Source organism: Perca flavescens, chromosome 2, assembly GCF_004354835.1.
Source record: "Perca flavescens isolate YP-PL-M2 chromosome 2, PFLA_1.0, whole genome shotgun sequence".
Lineage (NCBI taxonomy): Eukaryota > Metazoa > Chordata > Actinopteri > Perciformes > Percidae > Perca > Perca flavescens.
This window is the reverse complement of record NC_041332.1, coordinates 35,334,054-35,353,964: the sequence shown is the minus strand read 5'-3', so window position 1 is coordinate 35,353,964 and position 19,911 is coordinate 35,334,054. Positions and strand designations below refer to the sequence as shown.

General features: G+C 39.7%; 1 protein-coding gene across 6 annotated transcripts in view; it reads right to left on the bottom strand.

Annotated features, from left to right (window-relative positions):
• Positions 1-2,360: 2,360 nt before the first annotated feature.
• pecam1b (platelet and endothelial cell adhesion molecule 1b) overlaps positions 2,361-19,911 on the bottom strand; it is a 35,199-nt gene continuing 17,648 nt past the window's right edge. The window contains exons 9-16 of one of the 6 annotated variants that reach the window (XM_028566418.1): positions 17,638-17,739; positions 17,487-17,517; positions 15,916-15,995; positions 13,475-13,528; positions 9,121-9,210; positions 8,526-8,582; positions 6,725-6,747; positions 2,361-2,619 (exon numbers count right to left, since the gene is read on the bottom strand). In XM_028566418.1, the coding sequence (XP_028422219.1) occupies positions 2,518-2,619; positions 6,725-6,747; positions 8,526-8,582; positions 9,121-9,210; positions 13,475-13,528; positions 15,916-15,995; positions 17,487-17,517; positions 17,638-17,739 (539 nt within the window). In that variant the 3' untranslated portion in view covers positions 2,361-2,517. Of the gene's footprint in view, positions 2,620-6,724; positions 6,748-8,525; positions 8,583-9,120; positions 9,211-13,474; positions 13,529-14,819; positions 15,441-15,915; positions 15,996-17,486; positions 17,518-17,637; positions 17,740-19,911 lie in introns of those variants that run through there. The other 5 variants (XM_028566426.1, XM_028566445.1, XM_028566427.1 and 2 more) reach the window with 5 other exon arrangements.

Genomic DNA, 19,911 nt, shown 5'->3' with positions numbered 1-19,911 from the left:
TGACGTGTGTTTGGATCATAATTTTGACAAATGTGAAACAGATGGTTTGTTTTATACACATGTCTAATGTTTATTGTATAACCTCGCCTGAACCTGAGCGTTGAGATACCTTAATAAACTAAGGTTGATTTTTTGCTCTTCAGAAATGTTATGTTTTACTGTTAGATCAGATTTACGCCCATGTTTGAATCCTCATTCATTTGAAAACTATCTGGATGGGGTTTATTGTCACTGGAAATCAACCACCATTCATCTGACCCATTCATATGAGAACTATCCGATTGGAGTTCATTGTCACTTGAAGTAGACGACTCATTTTTATTGTCAGAGGTTGCCCATCCATCCAGATTCATGTGGTAACAACCTGGCTGTGGTTCGTTTTCAATGGCAGTCAAATCATTTTCATATGATTTCCCCTGCTCTATGACTTTACTGTGAGATTTATTTTCCTTCCTTGATGCTTTTGCTTTGGGACTCTTGAGTGCCTTCAGATTTCTTTTTGGATCCAGGGGTAATTGTCTTTAAATCCGAACGTTTCTTTTTGAGGATTTGTCCAGAGCAGACCCTTGAACACACTGTAAAAAAACGCGGTCTCTGTAGACAGCCTAGGGTCCACAATCGGCAACAAAAATAAATTGTGCCAACCTGCCCCACCAAACATAATGTAGTTTCTGAAGATTTATAACGGCCGTGGGTTCGACTCTGACCTGCGGCCCTTTGCTGCATGTCATTCCCCCTCTCTCTCCCCTTTCAAGTCTTCATCTGTCCTGTAAAAAAAAACATAGCAGAGGGTCACAGAGTCACCTAAAACAGAGGTGACTCTGTTTCCCCTATTCCATGTGGATGGTATCGATTGGTCAGTTCTCTGCTCCAAACATATACTCACACATATCACTTCTTATGTTAAACAAAGCATAGGGGATATATACCAAGCTTCAACAGTAGAATATTAGAGCGACCATTTTTGGGGATTGGATCTGTTGTCTCTCCAAGCTCTGCAGGGTTTGGAAATTGATGCTGAATTCTTTGATGTAATAAACTTTTATAATCAAGGACAGTGTCAAGCGGATTTCTTATCAACACATCATCGCAGCATTGTAGATCAGAACAGTGTTCCAGCGTTCCAACCAATAACCGCCAAGAAGGATTTGGGGGTGGGGGTTGGGGGGTTAGTGCGTGGAAGCACACGGAAGCACGGAAGGGAGGGAGAGGGGACGGGATGAGTCCTGGTTGCAAAGCACATGCAGTTTGGTGCAATAGAGCAATATCGACGTTCCATGTAAGGTCCAATTAGCCTGTGCAAAAACCTGTGCAAGCTAGTGCACATGCTCACACCAAAGGCACAATACATTTTTTCATTGTTCTTAGTTATGCTGTCAGGCCGGCGCTATTATGTGCATGCACAAAAAAAACTAATCAATTCAAAATGATTTAATTCCTTCAGCTATACTTAACACAACCCATTGATGTGCACTTGTGATTGGCAAGTTGGGCTGGCAGGGTTATTTTATTTACAAGGATGGGATAGACTGTAGAAATGAATTGCCCTTTGGTAATACATTATTCTGAATCAATATACAAAGTACATAATAGTATTCAGATTCAGAAAATGTATCGTCTGTGATGACAGAAAATCATCTTAGACGTGGCCTCAACATACAGTGCAAAAACAACCTTGGACAGTACACATACAATAGCTTATAAAAATAATTTACACAATATATGTTTGCAAAGTGGCATAGTGTTTGTGTAATAATAATCTGTTTTTGTATTTTTATTTAACCTTAATTTCATTTTATACCCACCACCCTCTTCTGCTTGCATTTTCCTGTTTAACATGACGAAGACAGCCATGCAGGTATTCCATTGTTTGTACTGCGCCAATGCAAATGGCAAATAAAGTAATTTGAACTGAAGTTAAGAAATAAGCACTTTTGATGATGTTACTGATGACGGTGATAGCCGAGTTACTTTCTGCTAATCAAATTTCTTTGCAGCTGAACTATCATGGCCCGCTGTCACACACAGGAAAAACACACCAACAAACAGTAAGAATATGTGACATGCCTTTATTGATAGAAAACCAAAAAAAAAATTTGGGTTTCTTTCAACCACATTGTCAATCTTTTTTTTTCTTTTTACAAATAATGTGGATGGTTCCATAAAATAAATGATCAGTTCACTACTTTCATTGCATTTGGGTGTTTTTGTCAATTGTATAGCATTTTGAAGAAAAATGATACAAGAACATTAAAAAAAATTGGGAAAAAAAGAACAAAAACGTCAAAAAAACAAGACAAAAACATCGGGAAAAAGTGACAAAACAAACTTGGGAAAAGTGAGAAAAAGTGTCGATCAATTGTAGTTTTAAAGTTTGACCCAGAAAAACAAAAAGATGCAGGTCGACGGGAACACAACACAAGGGTTAATAGCTATTTTAGCAGTCAATTATTTCACAGATTGGAAACTGAGAATGTACTTTGTAGTGGGAATGGAAACAAAAGAAGGCGACTGTCACTAATCCACCGGCACTGGCAGCTCCTGGTGGCCGTTGACTTCTGGACAGTAGTGATTGGACTCAGGATGTTCACTGTTGAGCTCAGCATACTCGACTGAACCCTGCGGACACACAAAGCAGAGCCATTAAACCCAGTCACGGCTGATTCATTTATCATCCTGATCCTTAGACCCTGGCACACAACACAGAGCAGTTAAGGCTGTCTCAGTCCTCTGTGATATTTAAAACTATTGCAGGCATTAAGGTCATGAATAACTTTTGTAGCTTCTGGTAATACGTGCAAAAAACAACCACTCCTGCTTGAGTTCAAATGGGATTGTAAACTGTGTTTGCATCCATATCTCTAACTACCTAAGTGCTAATCCTCATTTTTACTGAAGTGAAACCCAATAACACACTCCTGGAGGATTTTTTCTCCATAACACAAACTTGAAATTGTCCACTGAATATCAGTTTCCGGAGGAGCAGAAAAACCATTATAAGACTACCATCAGGGCAAACCGCAGAATCCACTGATGACAGGGTCAACCGTTTTCAGATCATGATGTCACATCCTTGGCTTATTATTTCACATTCCTATCTTTACTGCCCCTAACACCATGTAGGGATAAAACAGTGCAGTCAGTGGTGGTTAAGGCATGCTGGTGGGGGGGACAGTAGGCTGGCTGAGATGGGCTTGGAGTTAATTTGACTGGGCCACAGCACTGATCTGATCGGGTGATAGGGAAGGAAGCACCAGCCCAAGTGCCTTTGTTCTTGTCTGGAAACTTTGACGGCCGTTTCCCTTTTGCTCTGGATTATCTGCCTGCAAAGGATCCCTGTGACCAGGAGGCGGCCAGCACAGAGACAAGTAACATACATGCAGTGCTGGAAGAAGTGTTCTCATCATTTACTTAAGTAAAAGTAGTAATACAACACTGTAAAAATATGTTACAAGTAAAAGCCCTGCATTGAAAATGTTACTTAAAGGAACACGCCGACTTATTGGGAATTTAGCTTATTCACCGTAACCCCCAGAGTAAGACAAGTCGATACATACCCTTCTCATCTCTGTGCGTGCTGTAACGCTGCCTGACGGTTCCAGCATTAGCTTAGCCTAGCACAGATCCTGCAGGTAACTGGTTCCAACTAGCCTACTGCTCCTAATTGTGACAAAAGTGACAAAATAACGCCAACATGTTCCTATTTACATGTTGTGATTTGTAGAGTCACAGCGTGTACAAAAAACAACGTAACATGAGACACAGCCATCTTCTAACCGTAAACAAACCGGGAACTATATTCCCAGACAGGCTTGCTGCGAGCATTTCACTCCGCCCAAGTACTATATTCTTCCGCCTGAGAATATAGTTCCCGGTTTTTTTTACAGTTAGAAGACAGCTGTGTCTCATGTTACGTTGTTTTTTGAACACACTGTGACTCTACAAATCACAACGTGTAAATAGGAACATGTTGGTGTTATTTTGTCACTTATTTGGAGCAGTAGGATTACTGGAACCATTACCTGCATGTTCTGTGATGGGCTGATGCTGCTGGCGCCGTCAGACAGCGTTACAGCACGCACGGAGATGAGAAGGGTATGTATGGCCTTGTCTTACTCTGGGGGTTATGGTGAATAAGCTAAATACCCAGTAAAAGTATGTCAGTATCATCAGGAAAATGTACTTAAAGTATTAAAAGTAAATGTAGTAATGCAGAAAAAACCTCACATTTTAGAAACTGGAAATGATCCAAACAGTTCTGTCAATTAGCTAAGTGTTTAATACTCTAATCATTTCAGCTGGACTTGTAGGCCATACAGGACGAATCAAAAGGTGGAACTATTGAAGCATTTTCCTGTTACAATACATGATTGGTTGATTTTTTCATGAGTTTATAATGATCACTCATTGACTTTGGTTCAAATGTATTACCTGAGTTATAGATGTAATGGAAGATGCGTAGATGCTTTAAAACACTTTAGCATTAGCATTCAAAGCGTTACAGCATATATATATATATATATATATATATATATATATATATATATATATATATATATATATATATATACATATATATATATATATATATATACATATATATATATATATAAATACATATATATATATATATATATATATATATATACATATATATTAAAATAGCCACTAGTGCACACTTGCATATAATTGAATAGAGTGTGTACTGTATACAGATCCTGAGTTACAAATACATTGGGACTGAAAGGGGCCTTCAAAGACTTGTATGTATTATATAACTTGTAATATCTCAATCTGAAAATGTTCAGTGTACCATGTTGCGATAGGATTTGTCTCTGATTTTGATTTCCGCAAACATCATTGCAGTTTGTATGAGAAAGTTGGTTTGTTGGTTTCCTTATGTAGAATGGAACAATTCTTTATAAAGCCATATTACACAAACTGCCTCTTTATTTATGGTTTTCTACTAACGCCTAAAACTATGGGTAGTTTCAACCTTCGGACGCATTGCGCCAATTATGTACATGATTCCTCGCCTGTACTGTGTTTGGTGAAAGTGCTTTTAAAGTTTTAGCACTCTCATCTTGGTGTGAGTTACAGAGTCACCTTTAACTAGATTATTTTATTAGCATGGAAGATTTAAAAAAAACAGGATTAAAAGCTATTTGATCACTCAATGTGCATGTCCTCTTACTGAACACTGCTAATGTAATATTTGATGTAATTTGCTGTCTGTTGTCTGTTCTTTTAAGTGCTGCTGTCTGAGCCAGGACTCCCTTGTAACAGAGATTCTGAATCTCAGTTGGAATATACCTGGTTAAATAAAGGTAAAATTAAAAAAAAAATACATAATAACTCACAAACTGTATGCTATCATGAAAAGCTTATGTAAGTTCATCAGTGTGTTGTACTGAGCTTTTTTTTTATTTAAAGGAGTTTGCACTATATATAATGGCCAAGATTTCAATACAATAGATAATATTAACAATAATAACTTTATCTGTATGGTATCTTTTTATACAAGAAATGCAGCAAAAAGTACATAAAATGAGCATAAACACAGGGATCAATGTAAAATAAAGGAAAATAGGATGGAACATAAACACACCTGACAACAGCAAAAACTGTCGTATAAACACACATAGTATACATACTATGTGTGTGTATGTGTATGTGTATGTGTGTGTGTGTGTGTGTGTGTATGTGTGCGTGCGTGCGTGCGTGCGTGCATGTGTGTGCTATGTGCTGTGTGTATCTATATGTGTATGTATACTGTATGTGTGTATATTGTGACAACTTGGAAGATATCACCAGTTTGCATCAGCTGTTTTTTCTGTGGGACTTTTGAGTGCTTTGCTTAATTTTGTGTTAAATATAGAAACATTTGATTTGAATCTTGAATTGCGTGTTTGTGTTTTGTTGGGTTTATCTTTACGTTTTAATGTGTATAGGGTGTACATTTTTATATGTGCACGCTTGTGTGGTTTGATCTACAGTATATCCTAACAAATTACTACTGACATAAAACTATCTATCTTAGATGTCAGGAGAGAGACCTGGCTGGCACCCCATGACCATATAAAGAAAACATAAAACGGATAAAGACAAACTGACACAATATTTATGTACTGTATATATGTGTGTATATCTGTATATATACTGTATACTTGTATTCATGTATTTCTCCAAATAATTTGTAGGTATATGGGACCGAAAGACGTTTGCTAAATAAGTTTGTGGTGTCTTGTAATCCCATGTGGGATGGGCTAAATGTTTGGCATGACACAGAAATAAAATTAAACTTAAAAACTAAACTTAAGAACTAAAATATGTAAATGGGATAGCTTCTGAAACTGAATTATTTAAAAAGTTGTCAATCTGGAAAAGTCATAGCATCTACAACATATTAGGCAGATTTGACACATGAATTGTTATGATAGCATTAAACTGTAATAGGAGATGCAAATCTTATCTTTAATCTATCTTTTTTTTTTCAAAGAAAATCCTGTTTATTAGGGATATCAAATCAAATATGTTTGGGAAACTTGTGAATCCAGAAAACTGCATACAATTATGCACATGTATTATGAATATATATACAGTATGTGAACAATATAGGTAGTGTAAACCGTTTTTAAGTTACACGTGAGCAAAAAAAGGCACAGAAGTATAATAATGAAAATAAGAAGCGAGAAGAACACGAGTGTGATTGTGTACTACTCACATAGTCATGATGGTCAGCAGCACCTAAAGGGAAAAAAAGCGTCACAGTTTAAACGCGTATCCTGCTAACTCACTGGCTCACCTCAGAGTTATTCATTAGTCATTTGGCAGTTATGATGACGTGGCTGAGATTGCTGACTCACTTGTTCCCTCCACTGTAGAGGCCCTGCCATCTGAATCAATACTTAGAATATTCCCTTATATTCTTACAGATGCTTCTTGAATATTCCCTCATATTCTTACAGATGCTTCTTTCAGGAATTTGGGATTCTTTTGTCACTGTTGAACAGGAACCATTAGGACTCCGATGGACTGCTTGATAGACACATCCAGTGTCTGGCTGCTGTTTTAGTAACAGGAAGTTCCTGCCAGCAGTAACAGGATATGGTCACGGTTCTATAGCTGGCCTGGGTAAACTGTCCATCCAAATACCTAGCTCTTTAGCTGCCAGATGCTCCACTATCTCCACTAGCTAGTTGCTAACTTGTGGGCAGGTAGTGTACAGTCAGTGGGTTTAATAATAGCTGTCTGTTGTGGCCAGAGTTGGAAAGTAACGAATTACATTTACTCACGTTACTGTAATTAAGTAGTTTTTTTTGTGTTCTTTTACTGTTTAAAGTATTTTTTTAAAAATCTGTAATTTTACTTTGACTTAAGTATGTTCTGTTTGAAATATTGTACTTTGCTACTTTTAAAATCACATCTGTTACTGAATAACAAAATTAAATAAAAAAGCTGTCTAACATTGCTCTGGCAAAGTATCATGTTATTTCAGTAAAAAAGTATAAATAAGATATTACTCGTACTTAAGTAAAAGTTCATCAAAGTAATAGTACTTTTACTTGTGTAGAATATGTTTGTATACTCTTTCCACCTCTGGTTGTGGCTAGAAACGGTGAGCAGTTAGCGTGAACCAAAACTGTAACATTATGAAAACCAAAACAATGAGCTGAAAGAACGCTCTGCAGAGTTGAAGGGAAAAGAGTTGGCAACCTGTTCTCCCTCCCAACTCGTCAAAAAGCGATGCATGGTCAGTGGCTGTCAGCGTCAGATATGACGCTAAAGGCCCTTTTAGGGTCTGTATGGGACCCTCCCAACTTGGAGGCAGGTGTGCAAAACATCCTGAGTTGAAGGTCTTTAGCATCCTCAGATTCTCTTACAAAGGCTGTATTCCTTTATAGTGTTTTACATCTGTGTTACATTATGTAGTAATTATTATTACTAATAAAATTACTTCCAAAAAAAGTTCTACGTGCCCTCTTCACGTGCTCTCATAAAAGGCAGCTCCATCCCAAACCCCGGTCCGAATTTTTGTTCCAGTTCATCCCTGCATCAAGGGTCCCGACCAGGGGTACGCGGACTGGGTGGAAAAAGGGGACTGAAAAAGATGCTAGAATGAATAGCTGTAGATGCGGGGAGGGGCCCATTGAAAATATCTTTCTACAGGGCCCAGAATTTTGTGCTACGCCCCTGGTCCCGACCAAACGCGTTAAAATAAATGACGCCAAATGGGGTACCCAGAGCGTCAACTATCGCCGCGGATGGGGTTGCATTGGAATTAGTTGAAAGCCCCCTGCGTCTGACTGAGACGCTAAAGGAGACTTTTTGCGTCAGTAACTAATGCAAAAGACACATGACCAAGTGTCGATTTTTGATGCGCTGGGAGTGATACTGTGCTGGATTTGCGTGATTATTTTAGTTTGTCACTACGAGTGACCCCCTTTCGCAATAACAAGCAGTCATTTAATCCATCGGAAATATAAAAATAGTCATCAGTGCAGCTTTAAAGATGTTAAACTCACCATGTGGAGAGTTTTGGAGCTCACTGTACACTGTGTCTGTGCCTTTTCTCAGTGGGACTGTTAATGTAAAAAAGCAACACATTAGCCTGCATGAACATCAAAAGACAACGTTTAGCAGATACTGTCTGTCTGATTTAATCATTAGCAGAAATCTAAAAGAAGGCGGGTGGTGTCCCATTCTGTCTCTGCCATCTTCAGCCTGTTGGGACCTTGAGCACAGGACCATAACGAAGAGGGGGCCAGTATCAGAAACCAGCCTGGCAATTAGCTCAGCCCTTCCTGTTTATGGGGTCTGCAATGGTTGTGGAAATCCCAGCAGTTATCCCTGCAGTTACACCAACTATGAGATGTATTAATTATGGGTAATTATGCCCCTCCCAGGAAGTGTGGAAAGGAATGTGGACAAAGTAGAGACAATTCTTTTTTTTACGGGGAGGTTTGGAATGGAGGGGAGAGAATGTGCAATATGGTTATAAATAGAGGGACAAAAAGTTATCAAAATAATAGAGTTTGGAGAATAAGAAACAAAACAAGCCAAAAAAATAAAAGATTGGCTGAGAGATGGACTCAAAACAACATCATTTTTTTTCTTCACCTCTGGCAGGATCTAGCGGCCGGGGATGCACCACCTCAGTGTACTCCACATCAGGCTCGTTGGACACCACGCTGCTCTCCTCGTCATTGGCTGCACCCAAACACATAAACAAGATTCTCTGTAAAACATGCTGAACCCTCTGCACTTCATATTATTTTACTGTTTACTTAGTCTTGCATTGCCAGACCTTCCTCCACAGCGCTGCGGAGGAGGGTCTGGCTAGTCTACACAGCATTCCGGGCTGGGAGAAAAACGTTCTCTGGTTCATTGGTATTTCTTTAAACCCAATCACAATTGTCTTGGGCATCGCTAAGTGTGGGAGCAACGGAGCCGCTGCTAAATAGCCTCTGGAAGGAACTTGATTTGGTGGAACATGTGTACGTTCAAAAGTAGTTTTAGCCGTGCAACAGAAAACTCCGATTGGACAGATAGTCTAGCTAGCTGTCTGGATTTCAGGGCTCTCAAGTCTCACGCATTGGGCGTGAGACACACGCATTTCAACCCATTCCCACGCTCACACGCCACACCTTGTATTTCTCACGCAGAGAAATTACCAGGATAACGCCCACCAAGTTGCGCCGCTATCTTTAACAGTGGAACAGGTAGAGGAATCAAGTGAGTCCCCCATAGAGTTTAGAACGCCCTGCCACCACCCGCGGCGCAACCATTGGGCCTTTTAGGTCCGGGCCCACCCATTTTGACCCAGGCCTATAGTGAGTAGTGAGTGATTTTCATTCTAGAAGTTCATCCAATAAGCAGCCCGAGGAAAGCTTTGAGTGAAAGCTTCTCAGCCAATCAGCGGCTTCTACCCCCCTATTGGACTCTTAAGCCCCGCCCACAGGCTGCATCGTCAAGTGATCCAATGCAATGAATGACGTTTGCATGCAAGCTTTTCAAGCAACCTCAATGAATGAGACAGACACAGACTGTAGCTATTAGCTAGCTAATATGAAACGCAAAGCGAAGCAAAGCAGCTTGTTTTCATTTCAATTCAGCAAGAAACGCTCCGAGGAGCAGGAGCCAGGAGTAGGACATTTTAAGTAACGCGGTTACAAGCAGTGGTGTGGTCTACGTGATACTCAGGTATATAGAGTATACCCACTAGGAATGGTCAAGGATTTCAGTATACCCGCCTTACAAAAACGCAAGGATACCGTTTACGTAACGATGATTGTTTTGTGAAAGAACTTTCACACTTATATTCATAAATTCACCCTGTCTGTGTTGCGAGTCGCCTAGGAACCACAACACAGTTGCTTGGAAGTCATTCTCTGCGCAAATTTGAAATTAACAAATGTGAATCACTAAAGTAGATATATGAAACGAAAGCAAATTTAAACTACACTCTCTCAGTGATTTGGTAAGCCTGCCGCTGAAGCTATACTGCCGCTTCGGATGACACTGCCGCAGACGTTAACGTTACAGAAACTACAGAAAATGAGCCAGAAGAGGCTGATGCTTTACGCGGTAACGTTGCAAAAAACCCTGAGGTCGTCACTTTGGGACACGCGAGTCTAATGCTGGGAGGGGAAAAAAATTACAGTATACTCACTACAAAAAACTAGACTACACCACTGGTTACAAGTGACGAGTTACCATCCTGCTCGGCCGCCCTCTCCCCATCAAATCCTCCCGTAGCCACCCTCTCACACCAGCAAGGCAAGTAGTGTCTTAACGTTAATAGTGTCTGGCTGTCTGTAAGCAGGGGGAACCTGAATACATTTCTTTTTGGCTTATTTTAATTGGCCCATCCAGTTTTCTGGAGGCCCACCTACAATCTAAATCCTGGCGCTGCTAGTGCCTGGAGTGAGTGTGGATTTCAAGTTGTGGCTTTCGTAGCTGTTTGTAACTTTGCCTGAGATTGAGTGACAAGTGTACTCGCCCTGTTGTTTATCTGGTTGCCATGACTTGGCGAGTGATGACGTCCTGTCACTGTTCCAGTTGAGTTGAGAGAGAGCGGAGGACAGTTGGCTTGAGTTCAGTAGAGCACACGGCTCTGTAGAGTCGTGTAATTATGACTTTATATACTACATGTAGCTACATAGCGGACACCCTGTTGTGCGTCTGCCCTGATACTTTGGCGGCAGAAATCAACATAGAGCAGGGGGCTTCAACGTTTTTTAGGCCAAGGACCCCTTAGCTGAAAGAGAGACGGAGTAGGGACCCCTTACTACTGTACATATATTGTATAAAATTGAGTTGCATGTTAAACTGGGCCGGATGGATGAAAATGAATAGATATATATTATTTATACATCATGTTTTAATGTTACACATATATGTGGAAGGCACAGTGAATTATTAAGCCTAACTGTATGGCTACCTATATTAAGCTTATCTTCAATGTGTAAATGAAATGGTTTTCTTTTCACAAATAGTCCAAATTATCTTTCCTAATAATACGTTGTATTCATATTATTGTATATTTTCAGACATATTTGAATTTTTGAAAAAAGAAACTTTCATAAACATTTTAGACATAATATGGTGGGCCCCCTGCACTCTGAGGACCCCCTAGGGGTCACGGACCCCCTGTTGAATATCTCTGACATAGAGGAAACACTGGGTAGCTTTTGTGCCTATTATTATTGTTGTTATTATTATTATTATTATTATTATTATTATTATTATTATTATTATAGCTACATGTTGAGTCAGCTGCAGGGCTATTCTGACAGTTTTATATTTTTATATAGATACCCATTTTATAATAGGCCTACCCATTCTTACTTTTATAACAGTACCAATAATAATTTGAGATATTTTTAGTTTTTTCTTTCCTTTTATTTTTACTGCACAACCTCCCGGCCCCCACTGTGAAAAACTTTGGCCTACGCTATTTCATTATATTTTATCCAGACAATGCATAGTATTAATTATTACACACACCCACACAAAGAAATACTGAATTAAATAAAAAAAATTTATTTGTGTACGAATTTATGTGTCATTTATCAGATCAGACTCCGTCCCCACCCAAACCCCTGCCGCCAAAATCTCACTCTGAACTCTGTTCAAAACTTGAGAGCCCTGATTTACCCTGCAGAGATCTACCATAGTCCTCACAAATCCACCAGAGTTTAGAATAACAACACAAAGAAAGAGGAAGGTGACGGACATCTGGCCTCTTGGACAATCTCAGAAATGAAACGATATAGGCTAAACTATTTTCTTAAAGTTACAATCTTGAAACTCTTTGGTTTCGTTCTCTTTGGAAACACGGTGATAAGCAGTAATTGCAGGAGTGTTTTTGGATGTCTCTCCCCTCTGATCCAAACAGTATCGCCTGTGTCAGTCAGTTGGCAGTTGGCATCTGGGCTGTTTTCTCGCAACGATAGCAGACGCGATAAAAAAAACAGTACGCCGCTTCACACACAAGTGGGTTGAAGAGCGAGTCTGTTGCATTAGTTCCGCCTACTCTCTCTTACATACCAGCTGTGCTGGGTGACTGAAAACGCATCACTAACTGTGTGCCACTTGTGATTTTTCCCCGTTAATGTCGCCACAGACACCCAGTTAGTAATATTGCAAATGCAAAGGGCTTTCATCAGTGGACTATGAGCTCAATCACCATTGTGTTACCTCATTCAGCGATAGATAGTGACTTAACCATAGAAATAAAATGCACTTAACAGACATATATTTAAATCAAAATCTTCCAGATTACTTACTACACTTACTAGTCTTTTCCCGAGCTTTCAACCATATGACTGACTGTATGTGCTACAGACCTTGAGTTGTGTTAGTTTTACTTTAGGTCAAGCAGGATCCATTATGCTTATCATGGACATGGGAGAGATGTCCTAAAAGAGCTATGGATAAAATTATAACACCTACTGAAATTTGAAGGCTCTGAAAAAAGCTAATAAGTGGACCTTAAGTTGGTGTTGTTTTGTGAAAATACTGTTTTCATGTATCTTCTTTCTTTATCTACTTTTTCAGAGGTGGATAGAGTTTACCTCCCAGAACTGGTTCAGGAACTTATTAGCAAGAATATGAAACTTTTGAAAAAACAAATGACACATTCTGAATCTTACAAATGGAAGTATAACCAGTGGCTAATGTTGGCTAATGTTAGCTAATGTTAGCTAATGTTAGCAAACTTCAAATAGATATATTGCTGACATTACTGAATCAGTTTGCTGACTTTATGACTCTTCTATACTTAGACATTTGAACATTTACCTATATCACATCAATATCAATTGTTTGACATGTTGCTTTAAGGAAGAGAAGTTAAAGCTCTCGGTGCTCAATGCTCAATAGGTCCACCCGTGTTAAATAAACATGCGTCAATGGAGACATTTTCAGGAAAAGCATTAATATAATGGTACATATTACAAGCCCAGCTCACCTGCTTCAGGTGGTCGCTCGCTCCACACGCTGACTGCTGCTCGGTTCACCCTTACTGTGACACACAGAGAGACAAACATCAGGTCATATGGTGGGCTGCAAAACGCAGACTTTAATTATATTGTAAGAATTATGCATATTACATATACCTTAATATATATATATATATGTATAATTATACATTATAGAGCCACATGTATGATGAATATCACCGTAGGTAGTAGGTGACGCGTGTTTGAGTCATTCCTTAAGAATTTTAATAGGAAACACACTCTGCTTTCTTGCTGAGAATTGTATGGGACTCCACTCTTAGTCTATGTGCTAAATATGAAGCTGCTGCCAGCAAGCAGTTAGCTTAGCATAAAGACTGGAAACAGATAAACCAGCTCTGTCCAAATGTAAAAACAAATGCCATTCTCTGAACCCAGCTAATTCATTTATGGGCGTGAAAACATAAAGTGTGCGGCTTTACAGCGAGGTCACTTGTCATTTTTACACTTTAGATTTTCTTTAGACAGAGCCAGGCCAACAGTTTACCCCTTCCAGTCTTTATGCTAAGCTAAGTTAAGCGTCTTCTTCTGTCTTCTCGCCTAACTCTCAGCAAGCATGTGGATAAGCACTATTTCCCAACATGTCTAACTACTTTTTTACGTGACCAAAAGTCAGATATCAGGATTATGTTTTGTTCTGAAAGCAATAACGGAGAGATAAGAGACACTTTTTGTAGCACATCTCCACAACCTGGCCATCAGTGGAGGCTTTCTTGCTCTCAAAATAAAACCAGTAACAAAGGAGCAGATTCCAAGTCTTAGTCTGGTACGTAGAGAATACTCCTACTGCCTTGGGCACAATAGGCCGTTAATATGGCAGCGGCTGCACAATAAGTTCTGGCTAAAACAACTTCCCAGTTGGTAACATAATCTTACAAACAGCTCAAGTGAGGCTTATGTGATTAATTTCCTCCACCTGCTGCATGCATTCAAAACTTGCCTGGCCTGAAACCAAATAAGCCCCGCCCTTCCCAACAGCACCAATTGTATTTGCTCTGTGACAACATAGGAAGTTTGTTGCAGACTCTATTGTTTCGACTTTTCAAGGAAGTCTCTGTGGTATGTTCCTTTTTTAGGAAATGAATCAACTTCATGTTATGTTGGTATTCTTGTCTTGGATCTGTGCTTAGGATGGTTGCACCATCCAGCACATAGTGTAATGGAAATTTAATACAGGCATAATAATAATAATAATAATAATAATAATAATGTTCTTGGACCACATTTTTTTGCAGTATAAATAGTTGCTTCAGATACAACAGCTGGAGCAAAATGAATGGTACGGACACATTTCTAAATAAAACCAACGTCTTTATTCTACATGTGTCTCTGGGATGAACCAAAAATATATACACACATTTCCTGTTATGGTGATAAAATGTATATACAAATCAAGTCACCAAGGCCATTTAAACATGCACATCAGACAAATGGAGCAGTTGCAACAATAAAAGGACATGAAATCACACAAACATGGTGATTGAAAGAAACAAAGGACAGAGACAGTAATGTTACGTTGAAAAATCATAAAAATAGGCCTTCTAGAGTGCAGGAGGAGGGGAGAGGGAGCAGCGGGTCCTAGTTTAAATTGTTTATAACACGCCCCTCCTTTTCACTGAGGAAAGTCGTCAGTGAAGAAAGTGTTCAAATCCCACAACACTGGACATCAACAGGATTACGGCCTCTTGTGTTCCTTTCCATGTTTGCCCTCAGAGTCCTTTCTTAGAACTTCCTTTTCTTTGAAAGTAAAAAATTTAAAAAATTGAATTGAAGTTCCGCCCATTGTGGGGCATCTCTACACTGTGGCTGGGATACTGTAGCTGCTCCTGTTGCTGATGTCAATGGGAAGCGACGCCACACTATCTCGCGCCCCATTGGTCACTCTCCCCTCCGTGCCATCATAGAGTAGCGCTGCGTCTGGAAGAAGATGATAGTTGACGCTCTGAGCAGTTTGCAACAATTGACAAATAATAATTGAACTACTCAAGCAGCTTGCTCCTCCATAAACACAGCCTGTACCTCAGAGAGTTTACTTCCCACAGTACAACAACTGTTTTCTAACAACATCCTACTCGTCCTGCCTATGCAGATACAGTACATACTTAGACACAAACACAATGTACATGCAAAAAAAAGTCAGACACAGACGAAGGCAATACGCCTAAACATACCCATGTTGTGCGTGCACATAAACTTATACAGGAAAGTGACATAGACAGTTACATAAACAGAAACATGGGCCCCGCATGCATATTAGAACATGGATCATTGGATGAAAATGGGTTGCCGTGGCTACAACAGGAAACATGCTATGACTGTTGAGGCGAGAGACATGGCTGTTAAGATGATGACTGAGTCAGTGATACACAGGAGAATAGTAAAACCAAGCTACCTGTGGCTGCTTTATAAACCTCTGTGTCGTGGGTTAGATTCACTGTTAAAGAGTCATCTGATTTAGGGCTCGAAGGCTTTCTGAGAGATGGTGAAAATAAAGTCAACAAAAAAATCTGCTAAAGCATGAAAAACTATAAGCAATACATTCTGATACAAGCTAAGAATGAACTTCAATAACCATACTGGTGGCCTTTAAGTTTGGGAGTTTCATGCACTTTTATTCTGCCGAACAACTCTTTTTTTAGTTAATACATAAAATACCTCTAACAGTGCGTATTTTAATATCCAAGCAGCCCTAACATTATCTCCATGACTTGCACTACTAATGTGTACACAATATTCACATATGGTATATGTAACCTAGCTAGTTTTATGCTTTTGTGCTCATTTGTCATCAATGTCTTTATTTGACCTTATTAGATAGCAAATTCTGCCGCCTATTTTATAATGTCCGACAGGATGATAGAATTATAAGACGTTAACTTGGGACTGAAACCTGCAGTAATAGATTTTTTTGGCCACTTGGGGGGAAAGAGAAACCAGCCATTTTTCTTAAATTGTATATAGTTTCACACCTACCTACCAGTTTTTATCTATTTTTTAGTGATTTATTGATAGACTTGGCTACTGTAACACTGCAATATCCCGTAGGGATTAATAACTTAATAATAATATAAATAACGATAATAAATATGCTTATTTGCTTTTTGCTGAGTTTCAAATTTTGTTTTTATGGCCCCGGCGCATTTTGGATTTTGGCCCCGAGACTTTTGGAACAGGTTACCCCCAGATTGACACTTGCACATATGTAGTATTTACAATGGCTTTTAATACATAGTAGCGCTGTGACATTTTCCTTTCTTCCTCCTGCTTTAATGTATCCTTTTCTGACTTTACTGTAAGTTATGTTTTATTTGTGTTGATTCGTGTCATGTTGATTGATTGATTGATTAATCGATACCACTCTTATGTGTGTGTACTCTAAATATGAAGCTGGTCTCAGGAGACAGGGCTCTGTCCTGAGGCAATCTGCCAACCAGCACCTATAAAGCTCACTAATTAACACGTTATGTCTCGTTTGTTTAATCCGCACAAAAAAGTCGGTGAAAAAAATCATTATTTCTTGGCCTTGGGTTTAGAGTACACACATGCAAAACAACCAGTATGTGTTTTTTTAAAGACCATTCCAGCCCCCTCTCTCTTGTGACTGTACTGACCTGGACACATTTAAACACTAATCAAAACACACCTCTTCACATTAGCTTTCCACATACAATAGTCTTACATTTCATTTCATAATTGCTTTTAATATGTTTGTTTAATGTGTTGGTTTTATTGCTTATCTGTTTTTAATGTGCTATATGTGCTGATTTTACTGTAAAATGTCTTTGAGTACCATGTAAAGCGCTATATAAATAAAATGAATTATTATTATTATTATTATTACTATAAATAACAGAAACCTGCAACTCAAAGACCCACATCTAAACCAGTTTACAAAACTAGATAGACTGTCACTAACTTCTACAGCATCGGTCACATTCAGAGGAAGTAGTCGAGCCAACTCACACTGACAATTCAGCAGATGCTTCTCTTTTACCTACAATAAGAGAGGAGAGGTGAGAAGAAGAGCAGGAGGAAGGAGGTGGAGGAAGGTTGGTTTTCATACACAGTTAGAGATAAATGGCCTGAGTTGCTGGAGGACTGTAGGTCTCTCTACCTCTCTTGGATATGAAGCACAGCACAGAGACCACCACCAACACAGACACCGCCAGCATACAGAACCCCCCGATCACCTGTTTCTTCCACAACGCCAGGTGCACTAGAGGAGAGAGAGAGAGAGAGACAAACAACAACACAAGGGGAAAGAAGGGGAGAGAATAAAACGGGACAGGGTTGACAAAGGTTGTTCAAGACAGAGAAACTCCCAGATTTTGATACACTCTCCGACCATAAAAAAATGCAACATCTACTTGGAGAAACTAGTGTGAGCGCTGTAGAAGCAGCGAGATATGTGAGTGCATGTCACAGCCTGAGAGACAAGCAGCACAACAACACCTAATATCTGGAGTTCACCTCCCCTCAGTTTACTCTGCCTTCTCATTTACTCCTCTACTTCATGGCTTTAGTTTTTCTTTTGTTTTGTTTTTTGCATTTTGTCTTTGTTTTCTTTCTAACATTTGACACTAGCGATTTTACTGTATATTGATATATTGTTGTTGCTTTCCTGTTTTTGTTTTTATTTTTTAAATGTATATATTTTAGTTTACTCAATTAATTGTATGTATGTATTTCTTCATTATTATCCTTGATGCTTTGGCAGTATTGTTATTTCTGACATTCATGCCAATAAAACAATATCATTCTTAAAAAAGGAAGATGTGTTCGGAGTTTTGCCGACCGGATACGGCAAAAGTTTAATCTATCAACTAGCTCCGCTACCTTCTTCGTTGCTCTGCCTGGTTGTAGCGCTATCCTATTACATGCAGAGGGAATTTGAAAGACAACCGTTTATCCCGCCCCTCGGATCGAGCTCCGTCAATGGTGAGTTCCCAGACATCTGGATGTGGGTCTGGCTTGTCAGGCTAGGCCTGCTTGGTTCTTTTGGTGAATGATTGTAAAGTTTTACAAAGAATATGTTTTGGGCATTTACTCTCTAACTGGGACGTTTTGGGACAGATTGGTGGTTGTTCATAGCCTGGTTGACACCAAACCCTTCTCAGCTGTAACTGAGAGTGGGTCTGGGAAAGGTTCATTGACAGTTCATTTCCAAAGGGGCGTCACCAACCGACGCCGCTCAAATGCCTCTGGGCGCATTGGATAGTCCTTCAACCAATCAGACCAACGATCCGGGTGATGCTGCGCTTCGGTAGCCGTCATTTGGAATGTAAACAAAAAGCTGCTCGCCGTCACTGCGCTATCATCGTCGTCGCGTAAAGCCCGCCTCAACGGTTGTGATTGGTGTAAAGCCCGCCTCAGCGGTTGTGATTGGTGCCTCGTTTTTGGGGACATTGGAATTGGGTTTGAATGGGCTCTTTGCCAGACTGACTTGCAGAGCAAATCTCAAATTTGCCGGAAGTTTGTCAGGGTTTACCCAGGCTAGGGTATTCAGTATGCTGTGGACAAAATACACACAGCAATACACTGGAAAGAGCAAATTACATTTAACCATGTATCCAGCTAATTTAAATGGCTCACGTTACTGTATCGTGTTCCACCAAAACCTTCTCAAGACAATTTTTCAGATCCACCGTCTTTGCAACCGGTGCTTAGCGCCGCCCAAGATGATTGTGATTGGTTTAAAGAAATGCAAACAACCCAGAGTGTTTTTTTCTCCTATCCAGGAGTGTATGTGCCAGACCTTACAACGCAGCACTGTGGAGATTGGTCTGGCAATGCAATTTCCCTACTAAGTCTCTCTTTCTTCAAATCCTGAAGGACAGAAACCATAACTTGTTGTCTACATGTATGAAACCAAGATATTTTTTAGTTAGCTAGCTTTAGCAAATATCTGGCCAGTCTGAGTATTGGCTGCTTGTAATAAAACTAAACTGCAAAAAGAAAGTGAGCAATTAACGAGAACTCCATACTAGATATTGGGGCAGCAGTGGCTGTACGGACTTGGCTTGGGGAGGGTGGACAGTTCAAGTCAGCCAATTGGAACGGGGTATGTACTGGCATCTGGAAAGGAGCAGTCAAAGTCCTCGAGCAAGGCACTGAACCCCCAGCTGCTCGGAGCAACCGATTATGGCAGCCCCCATCCCTCTGATATCTCTCCACAACAATTACGATAATGCATGTCTTTAGGTATGTATATGTGTTTATTTTGGGCTAGTGTGTGTGTGTGTGTGTGTGTGTGTGTGTGTGTGTGTGTGTGTGTGTGTGTAACAACAGAGTAAAGATTATTGAATTTCACCAAGAGGAATTAATAAAGTAGTTCCTCTTCTATATCATGTGGAGGAAAAACACTGAATTAATGACCTCTGTAGGTTGA